The 17,307-nt window shown below is 39.3% G+C and overlaps 1 protein-coding gene across 3 annotated transcripts in view; it reads right to left on the reverse strand.

Annotated features, from left to right (window-relative positions):
• Nucleotides 1-9,434: 9,434 nt before the first annotated feature.
• LOC138310676 (cardioacceleratory peptide receptor-like) overlaps nt 9,435-17,307 on the reverse strand; it is a 45,128-nt gene continuing 37,255 nt past the window's right edge. For 2 of the 3 annotated variants that reach the window (XM_069252004.1, XM_069252005.1), the window contains 2 exons: nt 15,156-15,230; nt 13,208-14,081 (listed from right to left, as the gene is read on the reverse strand). In XM_069252004.1, the coding sequence (XP_069108105.1) occupies nt 13,798-14,081; nt 15,156-15,230 (359 nt within the window). In that variant the 3' untranslated portion in view covers nt 13,208-13,797. Of the gene's footprint in view, nt 11,041-13,207; nt 14,082-15,155; nt 15,231-17,307 lie in introns of those variants that run through there. The other variant, XM_069252006.1, reaches the window with a different exon arrangement.

Genomic DNA, 17,307 nt, shown 5'->3' on the forward strand with positions numbered 1-17,307 from the left:
AGCGATTTACAGAATTTACCTCTATTTCCCCTATTGGGCCCACCCCCTCCTGTCCCTTGAGGGTCAGAGCCAAAATTGATACAAGTTCTGTTCTCCTGCCCAAAAGGATGTTTGTGGCCAAATTTGGTTACAATCCATACAGTACTCTAGGACAATTAAGTAGTGATTTATAGGATTTACCTCTATTTCCCCTATTGGGCCCCGCACCTCCTGCCCCCGCGGGGGCCAGAGCCAAAATTTATACAAGTTCTGTTCCCCTTCCCCCAAGGATGTTTGTGACCAAATTTGGTTACAATCCATGTAGAACTCTATGACTAGTAGCGATTTAAAGGATTTACCTCTATTTCCCCTATTGGTTTGTTAGTTTGATTAATTAACGTCCTATTAACAGCTATGGTCATGTAAGGACGGCCTCCCATGTATGCGGTGTTGCGTGTATGTTGTGCGAGGTGCGTGTTTTGGGAGACTGCGGTATATTCATGTTGTGTCTTCTTGTATAGTGGGCCCCGCCCCTCCTGCCCCCGGGGTGTCAAAGCCAAAATTTCTACATGTTCTGTTTCCCTTCCCTCAAGGATGTTTATGGCCAAATTTGGTTACAATCCATGCAGAACTCTAGGACAAGTACCTATTGATAGGATTTACCTATAATTCCCCTATTGGGCTCCGTCCCTCCTGTCCCTCTGGAACCAGAGCCAAAATTTACACAAACTCAGCTCTTATTCTCCCAACGATATTTCTGGCCAAATTTGATTACATTCCATGTAGAACTCTATGACTAATAGTGATTTAAAGGATTTACCTCTATTTCCCCTATTGGGCCCCGCCCTTGCTGCCCCCGGGGGACCAGAGCCAAAATTTATGCAAGTTCTGTTCCCCTTTCCCCAAGGATATTTGTGGCCAAATTTGGTTACAATCCATTCAGAACTCTATGACTAGTAGGGATTTAAAGGATTTACCTCTATTTCCCCTATTGGGCCCCGCCCCTCCTGCCCCCGCTGGGGTCAGAGCCAAAGTTTATACAAGTTCTGTTCACCTTCCCCCAAGGAAGTTTGTAGCCAAATTTGGTTACAATCCATGCAGAACTCTATGACTAGTAGCGATTTAAAGGAAATGTTGACGGATGGACGGACGACGGACGCTGCGCCATGACATAAGCTCACCGGCCCTTCGGGCCAGGTGAGCTAAAAAAACGTCAGGAGAGTCGTTTTGGTTGCCAGTTGTGTGATGTGCACTTGTTTCAGGGGGCTTGTGATGTGCACTTGTTTCAGGGGGCTTGTTTCACATCATATTGTGACAACACCACGTTTTGTCACAGTTTCGGTACAAATCCTCTTCTATGTATATCATACGTTTAAACAAGCAATGGGATAGTGCATGCATCTATTATTAGTACTACCTACAAAGTTATTTTAACGTATAAGTTGTCAGGTAATCAGTTAACACATTTTATAGATACTGGAAGCAGCCATGATGTTTGTATGACAGCGGCGGAGTTGGCATATTACCATAGTTTAGTATTTTTCCTGATGATTTGTTTGTTTGTTTGATTAATTAACGTCCTATTAACAGATATGGTCATGTAAGGATGGCCTCCCATGTATGCGGTGTGTTGCGTGTAGGTTGTGCGAGGTGCGTGTTTTGGGAGACTGCGGTATATTCGTGTTGTGTCTTCTTGTATAATGGAACTTTTGCCCTTTTTTATAGTGCTATATCACTGAAGCATGCGGCCGAAGACACCAAGCAACACACCCCACCCGGTCACATTATACTGACAACGATTCGTAGTTTACATGGGAAACACTTCCGGCGTCTTAAATTATTGCAGACGATAGTTTAATAATGTTTATAAATATAAAGGTACGTGTGTTACCACAGTTATGGTCTGTTATGTTTGGGTTTATCAACCTTGGTTAGAAATTTTCCAGCGAGCGGTCCAGCCATTTCCAGCGAATCCAGCAATCGCTGTACACATTCGGATTAATGTGTTTTTACAAATTTCAGTTAGTCTGCGTTCTGTCTCTGTTTGGGTCGGTCGTATGTTTAGGTGGGTGTCTAGCGATGGACAAAGAGGTGTTTCATAAGTTCCAAAGCTTGCCTTGTATTAATGTATTAGGTTAGGTTTAGTTGTATGTGTCGGATGGGTTTGATCCATTTAAATGTAACATTTCTTGGAAATTTCAGTCAATATTTGATTTATTTAAAGGGTCAGTTAAACCGTTATTTTGTAACGGGATTTCTTACATTTCTGTCGGCTTAGACTGGAATTTTACAGTTGCATTATACAGAGATTATTGAATTAGAGGATTATTTCAAGGAACCTTTAGGAATTAATAATAGAAGGGATTTATCTAATATTTTGGTATTTTATTAGTGCATTTACCTTGGACATAGATCTAGAGTTGTATTTTATACTTGGGATCTATTCTGCTGAGAATAAAAGAGTTGATTATTTTAAGTTGAGAGTGATTATTAATTATTCTGTAAAAGAATGTTTACCATTTGTACTTGTAGTACAAATATAGTAGGATATAGCATAACACTGTGATAGTGATTATTATTAGGTTCTTGTATGGAGTAAATTTTTTACTTATTTCAAAGTGTTATATGATGCCACATTATATTATATATCGGTATGTCTTTTACTTTGTTATATGATGTTATATATGTGATGTATCGTCTTAAACATGTGTCATAACATCATGCAATATACTTGTTTGTTTGATTATTTAAACGTCCTATTTACAGCCAGGGTCATATAAGGACGGCCTCCCATGTATGCAGTGTGTATGTTGTGCGAGGTGCTTGTTTTGGGAGACTGCGGTCTGTTCGTGTTGTGTCTTCTTGTGTAGTGGAACTGTTGCCCTACATGGAGAACTCCAGAGGACGTACCTATAAATGCGGTCAATGTGACTTTACAGACGAGAAGAGGCGTGTGGTTTACCACTTCTACAAATACCATGCTGCTTAGGAAGATTCGCCATTTTATTGTTCCCTTTGTTTATTTCGCTGTCTTCGGGAACATGAGTTGGCCCGTAACGTGGATCACTATCCTGACCACAGGCCAGAAGTACAACAGCAGGAGAGTCAGGGTTTATGGATTGCTTCTAATTTTCTGAGGAAGAATGCCAACATCAGAACCTTGATCCTAGACAGGGATTCCACACAGCTAAGCAGGGAGGATTCGGAGGCGGTATGGAAGAGTAGATCGAGGAAGACCTTAGAGGATGTCCCTGAAACACACTTATCTATGCCGGACGCTTTAGTGGAACCGGAGCCCACAATACCAGCTCCATCCCTGCCAGACATTCTGCTTCCGATACCTGAAGTAACGGAGGTGGATGTCTTGGAGGAGTTGACTGGATTGGACGCAGCGAAAAAAAGTATCCTGACCCAGCATCAGACAACCAGTGATAAAAGAACACCGGCATAGATGGGCCCGATTCTGACACTTCTAGAGCAGCAACAGAAGTTGTGGCAGTTCAGGAGGAGACCATTTTGGACCTTTCCCGTCACATGATGAATAACACTGCGGCAGAAAGGCTCTGGGTTTTGTCCCCCTGGCCGTGACACACCAAAGTCTATAAAAGGGAAGTTTCTGCTCCTGCTTAGCGCTCAGCTACAGGGATTGGGACCGACGACTGGTTCGCCCGTTGTAAGTATAATGTGACCAGATGGGGTGTGTTGTTTGGTGTCTTCGGCAGTAAGCTTCAGTAATATAGCACTATAAAAAGGGCAACAGTTCCACTATACAAGAAGACAACATGAATATACCGCAGTCTCTTAAAACACGAACCTCGCACAACATACACGCAACACGCTGCATACATAGGAGGCCGTCCTCACATGACCAAAGCTGTTAATAGGACGTTAATTTAATCAAACAAAAAAAAAGAAGTAACGAAACTGTTGGAAAGTCTGAAGGAGGAGGAAGCTGGAACGTAAGTTGAGAGAAAAGGAGAATAGGTGTGTGTGCGTGAGCAAGAAGAGAAGGTAGTATTTGAGGATTTGTTTGTTTGTTTTTTTAACAGCAATGGTCATGAGTATTTGAGGAGAAACAGTTGGCATGTGTATTGTTATATACAGTTACCGGTGTTCTTTTTCATTTGGCTGGAATAATCTTATTAATGGGGAAAAAAATTGGGTTAATTTAGGGTTATGACATAGCGTGATTTACAGAACAGGATATACTATCATCTGCCACACTCTGAAAAGTTGTATTTTGTTTGTTTGATTGATAAACTTCTTATTTACAGCTATGGTCATATAAGAACGGCCTCCCATGTATGCGGTGTGCACTGAAGCATGCCGCCGAAGACACCACGCAACACACCCAACCCGGTCACATTATACTGACAACGGGCGAACCAGTCGTCCCACTCCCTGTATACTGAGCACTAAGTAGGAGCAGAAACTACCACTATTAGACTTTGGTGTGTCTCGGCCAGGGGACAGAACAATCTGATTAAAATGCAGATCCTTATACCCACTCCGTTATCAAACGTAGTGATAATAAGGATCTGTATTTTAATCAGATTGGGGACAGAACCAAGAGCCTTCCTCACATGGGCGAACGCTCAACTCAAGGCCAAACGTGAGGCGGTACCAAGGGAGGCATTCGGAAAGATAAAGTAAGTTAGGAAGAAAAGAAAAGATGAGTTCCTAAATTTAGTCTCCTTTTACGATCATACACAAGGGGCAGCAGGTACAATTCTTACGCCCCACCTGCAGGGCCGCAAGTTGCAAGATCGTAATTCACTAGCGTGGCCTGATTACTTGTAGACTTGGCCTGCTGTACATCAGAGTTTGTCATCTGTTTATTTTTCGGGAAATGTAATAACCTGATTTACTTACGTCCTATTAACAGCTATGGTCATGTAAGGACGGCCTCACATGTATGCAGTGTGTTGCGTGTATGTTGTGGGATGTGCGTGTTTTGGGAGACTGTGGTATATTCATGTTGTGTCTTCTTGTATAGTGGAACTGTTGCCCTTTTTATAGTGCTCTATCACTGAAGCATGTCGCAAAAGACACCAAGCAACACATCCCACCCGGTCACATTACACTGACAACGGTCGAACCAGTCGTTCCACTCCCTGTATGCTGAGCGCTAAGAGAGCGTAGAAACAATCATATATATTGACTTTGGTGTGTCTCGGCAAGGGGACAGAACCCACAGCCTTCCTCACAGGGGCGAACGCTCAACTCAAGGCCAGAAGTGAGGCGGTGCCAAGGGAGACATAAGGAAAGATTAAAGTCAGTTAGGAAAAAGATAATATCCTAAATTTAGTCGCCTTTTACGATCATGCAATAGGGGCAGCAGGTACAATTCTAACGCCCTACCTGCAGGGCCTAAAATGAATTTTTTATTACATGAATGGTCCATTCGGGGTCATCCGATTTCTTGCCCTGCAGGTAAGGGCGCTAAGTGATTTTAAACTTCCGGATGTACACAAAAAAGGAAAGAAATGTCCAATAGCGAACGATGCATACGTGTGCTAAATTTGAATGTTAGAGATATCATGGCATATCATTTTGAGCCCATAAATAATGTGTAGACGTCCTAATATAGTTAAAGCTGACAATGCAAGTTAAAATTATTAACATGATTTTTAGCTCACCTGGCCCGAAGGGCCGGTGAGCTTATGTCATGGCGCAGCGTCCGTCGTCCGTCCGTCCGTCCGTCTGTCTGTCCGTCAACATTTCCTTTAAATCGCTACTAGTCATAGAGTTCTGCATGGATTGTAACCAAATTTGGCCATAAACATCCTTGGGGGAGGGGGAACAGAACTTGTATAAATTTTAGCTCTGACCCCCCGGGGGCAGGAGGGGCGGGGCCCAATATGGGAAATAGAGGTAAATCCTATAAATCGCTACTTGTCCTAGAGTTCTGCATGGATTGTAACCAAATTTGGCCACAAACATCCTTAGGGGAAGGGGAACAGAACTTGTATAAATTTTGGCTCTGGTCTGTCGGGGGCAGGAGGGGCGGGGCGCAATAGGGGAAATAGAGGTAAATCCTTTAAATCGCTACTAGTCATAGAGTTCTGAATGGAATGTAACCAAATTTGGCCACAAACATCCTTGGGGGAAGGGGAACAGAACTTGTATAAATTTTGGCTCAGACCCCCCGGGGGCAGTAGGGGCGGGGCCCAATAGGGGAATTAGAGGTAAATCCTTTAAATCGCTACTTGTCATAGAGTTCTGAATGGAATGTTACCAAATTTGGCCACAAACATCCTTGGGGGAAGAGGAACATAACTTCTATAAATTTTGGCTCTGGTCCCCCGGGGGCAGGAGGGGCGGGGCCCAATAGGGGTAATAGAGGTAAATCCTTTAAATCGCTACTAGTCATAGAGTTCTGAATTGAATGTAACCAAATTTGGCCACAAACATCCTTGGGAGAGGGGGAACAGACCTTGTATAAATTTTGGCTCTGACCCCCTGGGGGCAGGAGGGGCGGGGCCCAATAGGGGAAATAGAGGTAAATCCTTTAAATCTCTACTTGTCCTAGAGGTCTACATGAATTGTAACCAAATTTGGCCACAAACATCCTTGGGGGAAGGGGAACAGAACTTGTATAAATTTTGGCTCTGATCCCCCAGGGGCAGGAGGGGCGGGGCCCAATAGGGGAAATAGAGGTTAATCCTTTAAATCACTACTTGTCATAGAGTTCTGAATGGAATGTAACCAAATTTGGCCACAAACATCCTTTGGGGAAGGGGAACAGAACTTGTATAAATTTTGGCTCTGATCCCCCGGGGGTAGGAGGGGCGGGGCCCAATAGGGGTAATAGAGGTAAATCCTTTAAATCGCTACTAGTCATAGAGTTCTGAATGGAATGTAACCAAATTTGGCCACAGACATCCTTTGGGGAAGGGGAACAGAACTTGTATAAATTTTGGCTCTGACCCCCCAGGGGCAGGAGGGGCGGGGCCCAATAGGGGAAATATAGGTAAATCCTATCAATCACTTCTTGTCCTAGAGTTTTGTTTGGATTGTGACCAAATTTGGCCATAAACATCCTTGGAAGAAGAGGAACAGAACTTGTATAAATTTTGGTTCTGACCCCCTGGGGGCGGGAGGGGTGGGGCCCAATAGGGGATTTAGAGGTTAATATTAAAATTCCTTCAGAAAAGAAACAATGAACCTGTATTCAGAACATTACTTGGCATTACAAACCAGGTGAGCGATACAGGCCCTCTGGGCCTCTTGTTTTTTAAATAAGTGAAAAGTATACTCGTTTATGTGTAGACGTCCTAATATAGTTAAAGCTGACAATGCAAGTTAAAATTATTAACATGATTTTTTTTAAATAAGTGAAAAGTATACTCGTTTTTCCAAGAATCGTTTATGAGACATTCCCCGGTTGAGGACAACCATTTTTGTTTTACATTCCGACGACTCACCGACCCCTATATAAAGCGCGTGAATCGACACACGTGCGCTCATTCATGTACCTATACACCTAGCAGTCCACAGGTTATATCACCTACAAATAGGTAAACAAAACCCTCACCTGTAAAACTATATGGGACTTTTTTTTAGCAAGAAAACATGTCAACTCCTCTAAGTTGTCATTTAGATGTTTCTCAAAATAAAATTCCAACGCAAGTGAATAGAAATCCAAAAATAATCCGTCCACATATCTCCACGTATATCATCGTACCCGACGCACTCAACTGACCATATACACGTGACTATGTACCTGACCCGAACGAGCGACAACTATCAAGGACACACACGTGTCGTTGTACATGTACGTGTAAAACTTAGTGTATATTGAAGTGTTTTATTAGTTCGTATTGGACATATGTTGGGATATAGCTGACAACACATTCATCTATTACTTCAATGAAATATTGTCAGGTGAGTGCAGTACTAGTGTTTATTTTCAATTTGACATTGTTCTGAGACAAGATATGCTTAGAATGATACACGTGTGTCAAGTGTCCCGTGCTTTATATAGGGGGTTGGCCAGTGAAGGTTACTAAGCAGAGCAAAAGAAAAATGGCTGCCACTTCCTTAGATACCACACTGTCATAACTAGGGGATGTCTCAGAAACAATTTTTGAAAAAAAAATATTTCGTTAATATTTTTTTTTTAATTTCAACTGCATGTTTTTAACCTGCATTGTCAGCTTTAAATGCGAAAAACAATTGCACGGAACTGCTATCATAGAACTGAAATTCATCGAATTTTGCAGTTTAAAAGGTAGCGCTATAAAGAAATGTCTAAATTCCTTTCGACGTTGTATAAATCGACAAATATTTAAATGTTATAACATTGATAGATGCACATATACAACGCGAAATGATTCTCGCAAGTAAATGAAGGCGTCAACCAACGTGGCTATTGTTTTGTCTTTGATGCGAGAGTAGGAGCTAAAATATATACCAGTGCGATTGATCTTACGCTCAGCAATATCAAGATTGCTGCTTTCATGGAAAATACCACTAGTATACTTGGTTTGTCAAGATTGCAGTTTTGCCTTTAGACCCGATACCCCTATTGCACGATATCATAAAAGGCAACTTAATTTAGGACTTTTTGCGTCGACACTTTATTATTATGGTATTACTATGTCGGCGTCCGGGGAACGGTTTCCGTGCGATTATTAATTATGTATTTATTTTCATATTTCAACCAACTTTAGTATATTGCTTTATATTAATAACATCTCGGATGGGTTCAATAATGGTCAAAATCCGTCAATATTTAGGGAATTAAGAGTTAGGGAATTTAAAAACCGTCAAAACATGTTTTCCGCTCTATTTTTGTTAGTTTGTTTTATTAATTAAAAATGACAAGAATTTCACTATATAAGAAGACACAACATGAACATATCGCAGTCCCCCAAAACACGCACTTCGCACTTCTTACACGCTACACACTTTAAACATGCCGTCCTTACATGACCCTGTTAATAGGACGTTAAAATAATCAAACAACAAACATACAAGGTTTCTGTCCCCTGTGGGAGACACACCAGTCTTTAAAAGTGGTAGTTTCTACTCCTGCTTAGCGTTCAGTATAACAGCAGTATAATGTGACAAAGCAAACAAACAATTGAGAGTGATAGAAAGTTAATAGATTAACGTCCAAATTGTAACAGAATAACAAAGACTAATCAAAATGACATTTTATTTTTTTCAAAGTCACTACGGAAACTTCATACTTTCCATTCTAATTGTTACATCTTACTTCACATGACATCTATAACCATCGTGGAAAAGTTTTACCTTACTTCAGAATATATTTTTTTAAATGTGAATATTAGTGATTAATTTCACAATTTGCATACATACAACTTTTATTGTTTTTGTTGATTTCTCATAATATATAGTTTCAGACTTTTAACAATCATTATGTTTTTTATGTATTTTTATATTAATTAGACTTATTTACCAATGTATAAGAAAAATAACTATAACAATGTATAAGAAAAATAACTATAACGACGGAATTCTTGCTAGCGCCATCTCCATGTAATGATGGCTCTTCAAAGATATGATGCAATTTATATATACTTGTATTAACACCCAAATATCGTCCAAATGATAAATATGGTCGATGATGTCTTTATAGTATAACTTATGTAATAACATCTCAGTGATACTGAAAATGAGATTTTGCTTAATCACAACGTTCATTCCTTTCGGGTTTATCATGAGTTATTTCCCTAGATGGCGATTGTGGTGCAAACATTGTGTCCTCTGAAATAGAAGAATGCACCAGTCTGATTAAAATACAGATCCTTATTATCACTACGTTTGATAAAGTGATTTGAAAAATCGCATTAGGGGTCATGTCCAGCTGACCTTTGGAAATGACCAATCAAATTGCTGCCTGCAGAATCTTGAAAAGGGACGAAATAGTTTTTAGCTCACCTGGCCCGAAGGGCCGGTGAGCATATGTCATGGCGCGGCGTCCGTCGTACGTCTGTCCGTCAACATTTCCTTTAAATCGCTACTAGTCATAGAGTTTTGCATGGATTGTAACCAAATTTAGCCACAGACATCCTTGGGGGAAGGGGAACAGAACTTGTATAAGTTTTGGCTCTGATCCCCCAGGGGCAAGAGGGGCGGGGCCTAATAGGGGAAATAGAGGTAAATCCTTTAAATCGCTACTAGTCTGAGTTCTGCATGGAATGTAACCAAATTTGGCCAGAAATATCCTTTGGAGAATATGAACTGAGTTTGTATAAATTTTGGCTCTGGTCCCGGGGGGCAGAAGGGCGGGGCCCAATAGGGGAATTATAGGTAAATCCTAAAAATTAGTACTTGTCCTAGAGTTCTGCATGGATTGTAACCAAATTTGGCCATAAACATCCTTGGGGGTAGGAGAACAGAACTTGTATAAATTTTGGCTCTGACCCTCCTGGGGCAGGAGAGGGGGCGCCCAATAGGGGAAATAAAGGTAAATCCTTTAAATCGCTACTAGTCATAGAGTTCTGCATGGAATGTAACCAAATTTGGCCATAAATAATCCTTTTTGGAAGGGGAACAGAACTTGTATAAATTTTGGCTCTGGCCCCCCGGGGGCAGAACGGGTGGGGCCCAATAGGGGAAATAAAGGTTAATCCTATAAATCGCTTATTGTCCTAGAGTTTTGCTTGGATTACTTGTATAAATTTTGGCTCTGACCCCCTGGGGGCAGGAGGGGTGGGGCCCAATAGGGGATTTAGAGGTTAATATTAAAATTCCTTCAGAAAAGAAACAATGAACCTGTATTCAGAACATTACTTGGCATTACAAACCAGGTGAGCGATACAGGCCCTCTGGGCCTCTTGTTAAAAAATGTCAGAATTATTGTAATGTACGTAGTCATCTTGCCCGAAAAGCACAACAAACCTAAATATAGATGTGCACATGGATTATGCAGTGTATAAAGGTTGCTTCCCTTGGTACTGATATTGAGATTTTGCTCTATCACAACGTTGATTCCTTTCAGATTTATCGTCAGATCACTTTATCGACGTTCCTCCTGATAAGAACCAATTTCTTGCGGTGCAGACATTTCGATACATCAACATGTGTCCACTGAAATAGAAATCAAGACACTGAAAACAGAAATTATCAAAAATACACGATAAATGATACACGGATTGGCATGAAGAAGTTATATAAATAAATCAAAATTAAATTCAAAACAAAATATTAGATTATTAGAAATATAAGCAATGGCCGCGTTTCAAAAATGTGTATATAGATGGATTTAATTAACTAATGTTTATGATTTACAGATCAGTCATGCATGCAGTATTAAATCTTATAATCCAAACCAAATCAACTTCTCAATTCAAATTCTACATTTTCATCTGGCTCCGCTTGCAATAAACTTCTCAAACCAAATGTTTCAATTTAAAATCATCGAGATGTTCCTCATTTTCCAAATTCGATTATGGGTTAGGTATGCTTCATTGAAAGTGAACTGAACCCAGAGCTTTCCACACCAACAGTCAAAGGGAAGGCGAAGGTAAGATAACATCCTAAATTTAGTCGCCTTATACTATTCAGCAATGGGAGAAAGCAGGTACGAATGACATAACTGCACTGAGAAAATACATAGACAGGCATTCCTCACTCTCTATGTCCAACCGTGTGGACAAAACAAAATTGTCAAATTTTCGAGACGACTGCCCCTTTATTAAGACATACAGAACGAACACGATTACATAATAGGATACGAACAGTAATGTGGGACAAAGTAGACAAATATTTAATTATAAAACACAATGGAGCGCAATTTACCCTTCGGCAAGTGGCAACTTGCCAGCCGAAGGCCGGTTATAATATGTGTCGAGGTCTATAAACGACCACTACGGCCACTTTCCACTTTAAATATATCGTGCCGTATTCGGTATTATGAATGTCACTAGGTATCCAGAAACATCGGAAAGATGTCGGAAATCACACTGGGGCTCTAATGTGTAGAAAAAACCACTTCACTTCAAAGTGAAATAGTATACAAACTGGATACCTAGTGACATTTATACTGCATGATAATTGTATCATATACGAAATAAAAGATAAAAGGTCTTTCTCTCGATTTAGGGTATTCCCATTGTCACATCTTGTACAGTTTGTTTATAATCATCCTTTATCTGAAATTGGTTTGTGTTATTCTTGGTGTCTTAGGCGGCATGCTTCAGTGATATAGCACTATAAAAAGGGCAACAGTTCCACTATACAAGAAGACACAACATGAATATACCGCAGTCTCGCTAAACACGCACCTCGCACAACATAAATGCCGCACACCGCATACATGGGATGCCGTCCTTACATGACCATAGCTGTTAATAGGACGTAAATTAATCAAACAAACATACGTGTTGTGCATGTATATGGCTACCCGACCTATAGACCATGACACAATATTACATATATATGGAGAGAGAAAAGAATTACACGGGAGAGGATGTGTCGCCCTGCAGGTAGGGCGTTAGAAATTGTACCTGCTGCCCCTATTGCATGATCGTAAAAGGCGACTAAATTTAGGATCTTATCTTTTCTATTCTTCCTAACTGACTTTATCCTTCCTAATGCCTCCCTTGGCACCGCCTCACTTTTGGCCTTGAGTTGAGCGTTCGCCCCTGTGAGGAAGGCTCTGGGTTCTGTCCACTGGCCGAGACACACCAAAGTCTATAAAAGTGGTAGTTTCTGCTCCTGCTTAGCGCTCAGCATACAGGGAGTGGGACGACTGGTTCGCCCGTTGTCAGTATAATGTGACCGGGTGGGGTGTGTTGCTTGGTGTCTTCGGCGGCATGCTTCAGTGATATAGCACTCTAAAAAGGGCAACAGTTCCACTATACAAGAAGACACAACATGAATATACCGCAGTCTCCCAAAACACGCACCTCGCACAACACACACGCAACACACCGCATACACGGGAGGCCGTCCTTACATGACCATAGCTGTTAATAGGACGTTAATTAATCAATCAAACAAACAAACAAACAAAGTGTCGCCTGAACAGCAGTTAACATTACAAAAATAGTTATTTTCAGTTAAAAATATTATCAATATTTAGGTGAAGTAATACCCGCGGCATACACTTTTCGGGATTCACAGATAAAACTTTATAAAAATAAAATTTCAATTTTTGTTTTGATGTTATAAATCTCCAGCAATTTTAATTTTTTATATTTACGATAATTTTATATATAGTGACTAATAATAAACTAATAATCAAAGCATCAGATGGTTTTTTTACAACAAATATTTAATTGCAAAATTTTGGGATGTCTTGCACACATCGCATTCATGATATAGTTTTCAAAGAACATGCGATTAATCACAGGAGCGGTGTAGGAGTTACATTTACAATCAAACACGACGATACTTTGTCAATGTTAGTAGTAATGTACATAATATGTTCATTATCATGCTTTCCACAAAACATGCGATACACTCCAGAAATGTTCGAGTAAAGATTACGTTGTTTTCAATGTATAGTATTGTACACAATATGATCATAATTCTGCGTACTACAGAGTAAGCGATACACTACAGGAATGTTCGGATAAACACTGTGATTTAATGGTTATAACTCTGCAAGGGTTATATTAGTAGTAAACAACATCACTCTTAGTTCCACAAAACATCAATATATTACAGGAATGTTCTTTTACTTCAATGACAAAAACTCTGTAAGGGTAATGTTAGTAGTATTTTGCAAAGTCAATGTTTGTAGTATTCTACACAATATGTTCATCATTATTAGTTCCATGCGAACACCACAGGGATGTTTGGTGAGGTCTGTTAGTAAAGCACTCTCTATGTGTCCTAGCGTCACGAGCGTGGTAGAGGTAAAGGGACAGCACGAGGCCATTCTGTATTGTTTCTGGATATTGTTGTAAAAGTGGACTTCATACTTGTCCTGTTAGTGGAGTCCTTCCCGGCTCGTTTATGTTCAAATAATGTTTTGTAGTTAAAGGCCAGGAACACGAGAGGATTGGCCAAACTGTTCAGTGGTGCCAGCGGAAACAGGACGAACGTGACACAGGTGAATGGCACCACCTGGTACACCATCAACAGGAAGTTGAATGTGTGGGGACTCCAGCAGATGAGGAACACTGCCAATATAAACACAAAAACGTGAACTAATATATAACATTCCATAAATGTACGTTCATGTGTTATATAGAGACATTTACTGGATCATATCAGCCTATTTATGGAGTTATAAACGATAATAAGCCAACATGCATTTACATTCTGAATATTTCGTCACTATACGAATCAACCAACTGACGAAAACAATCATTTGCCTATGAAAACACTATGAATACACTAAGAATACAACGATTCTCGTGCATCGATCAGCTGATTTCAAACATCACGCCAGTTTCATATCAATAAAAAAAATAGTCCCCCATGATATATTAATTTATAATCTTTAATGTGTTGTTTATCAACAAAGGTTTACTGTATTAGTCAATCAAATCTTATTTTAACTATATTTCTTGTTTATCGTTTGTCATTTGCAAGAAATATATCGACCGGACGGTGGAAGCTTGAACACGCGACGTTGTTTATCCAGCTGTTCCATTAATCTCGTTTCTCGTCGTATATGGGTTTCATAATTTTAAATATAATAACATTAAATAGTTTTTATTTCATAAATTATTCTAATCTAAATATATGGATTGAATCATTTTTCTAATATTCATAGCGCCTAAGAATAGCAAAAGCTATCTACATATCTACGCTAACGTGCTCCACGGGATATGTAGATAGCTTCTGCTATTCATAGCCGCTATGAAAATGAGAAAAATACATTCAATCCCTATATGATGTTATTTTACTGACATAAACGTTATCAACAAGTTAACATCAAGCATGTTTACCTTTTTTAATATCTCAATTTACCCTCTTACTTTTGTCCGAAATCAATCAATTTCAATTAAGATAACACCAATCTAATAACATCCGTCTATTCTGATTACAATACATATCCTTATTATCAATACATTTGATAAGAGGACACCGTGGGTATAAGGATCGATATTTTTATCAGATTGAAATCCGTCTATATTATGAGAAAATATAATTCTACGAAAACAAGTAGTTTCAATTTCTATAATAAAAGACTAGTTTCACACTAATTTTCTTTTTACAAACATGGTAAAGGTGTTTATGTAACTTACCTGATACTACTGAAAACATCACCTTGGTGCTTCGTATTTTAGCCCTGGTCACAATATCTGCTCGTTTTCCATTTTCTGCGAAGTAATAAATAACAAATATAAATACATCAAATTATTTGTGTGAAAAGTGTTATAAAAATCTCATTCTTCATTGTATTGTCACCAATACCGTACATATATCTATAAACAAGAGGCCCAGAGGGCCTGTATCGCTCACCTGGTTTGTAATACAAAGTAATATTCTGAATACAGGTTCATTGCTTATTTTCCAAAGAAATTTTAATATTTACCTCTACTCCCTATCAGGTTCCACCCCAGATGTGGTTACAATTCATGCAGAACTCTATGACTAATAGCGATTTATAGGATTTACCTCTATTTCCCCTACCTCCAAGGATGTTTCGGTGCGCCATGACACAAGCTCACCGGCCCGTCGGGCCAGGTGAGCTAAAAACGAAACAAATAAACAAAAGATTGTACATATAATACAAGTAAACTTATAATATGGTGATGAATTATTTTAATTAATTTTACAAATGTAAGCAGTATTCCGATAACTCCACACCTACATCTTATTTTTACATTTGCACTTAATTCTGAGAGTCCTTAATTTGGCCACAGTAATAACCTCGTACTGGCTCAAGCGGAGACACTAGTCTAGCACGTTTGTTGTTCTGAACGTTAAGCAAGAGCAGAAAATAGAGGGATATGTAAAGAGGAAGAAATACAGTTAAAGAAAAATAACCTTAAGGATCAGGATAAGACATACGCTAATTCTCACTTGCCTATGTCATATCATGATCTTTTAGATGTAGTCATTATCTATCTTCTCTTTGGATATATATAACTAGTTTGGCTCTAAATGACATTAATGGTTGATTTGTCGTAAAACTAAACGAACAAACAAATGAAAGAACCTAAATTGAGTCGCTGGTACAATTAATTCTAAAGCCCTATATAGTTACTTGAAGGACTAAAATGGGAAAAGTTCCACTAGAACAGGGTGACACAATATAAAGGACCTCAGTCTCATTACGGACATTCACTCATGTATGACATCTCATACAGGATAAATGACCTAAACTGTTAATAGGACGTAAATAAACTTCAAATAATGTTGACTAATGCGTGTGTTTTAAGCGATTTTGAGCCATATGGCTTTTAACTTGGAAACGGTTTATACCAGGTATCCAGTAGTGATTATTTTAACATATTTGGCTGCACCTCGCACTATAGGGACCGCAGAATCAAACCAAAAATAGATTCCTGGAAATCCCCTTTTGGGCACAAGATTTCATAGAGAGGTGAATGTTTCGGAGACTGCTGATTGAGTATTTAGGGTGCATAAGTTTCAAATGTTTAATGTGTGGGTTGGGCAATACATGTAGATGTAAAATGTGTAAAGAAATTTAAAAAATCTGTCAAGTGTGTTTCTGACAGGGGGAGGTAATCAATATTGGAATTTTATGAATATTTCGGTCATTTTTGGTGCGGAATTCAACATAAAATGGCAACCCCACATACAAGTTTAGCAAGATGGTAAATCTTAATTTCTTTTTATTCACAGGTTTGCGAGATGCCTTTCTTCAAAATTAGTGACAGGTGACCAAACTTGACAACTCCATTTAACTTTGACAGTGGCAAACGTTAACATATCGTATATAGAGAAATCATTTTCTTCTGCGGTCTCACTACATACACGCTGCGCACCGCATACTTGGTTTTTTTTTGTTTTGTTTGATTCATTAACGTCCTATCAACAGCCATGGTCATGTAAGGACGGCCCCCCGTGTTCGTTGGTGTGTTGCGTGTATGTTGTGCAAGGTGCGTGTTTTGGGAGACTGCGCACTGCATACATAACCCTGGCTGTCAATTAATTAACCAAACAAACAAACAAATAAATTCTGTTTATTTAGATCATAGTTTATTTGATGATTGTGTTGAACAGATTAAAGAATTCACCGAACAAACACTATATGGAATGATTCTGAAGAAAAAACGAAACTACCGTTTTAAGAAACTAAGATTATTTAATACAATGTACATTTTATACTGTGAAAACAAATAACATTATAAAATACAAGAATTCCACGGAAGTGGATGTGTCGCTTAACACCTAATTATTTACAGTTGAAAATATTGCTAATCATAA

Source organism: Argopecten irradians, chromosome 16, assembly GCF_041381155.1.
Source record: "Argopecten irradians isolate NY chromosome 16, Ai_NY, whole genome shotgun sequence".
NCBI classification, from domain to species: Eukaryota; Metazoa; Mollusca; class Bivalvia; order Pectinida; family Pectinidae; genus Argopecten; species Argopecten irradians.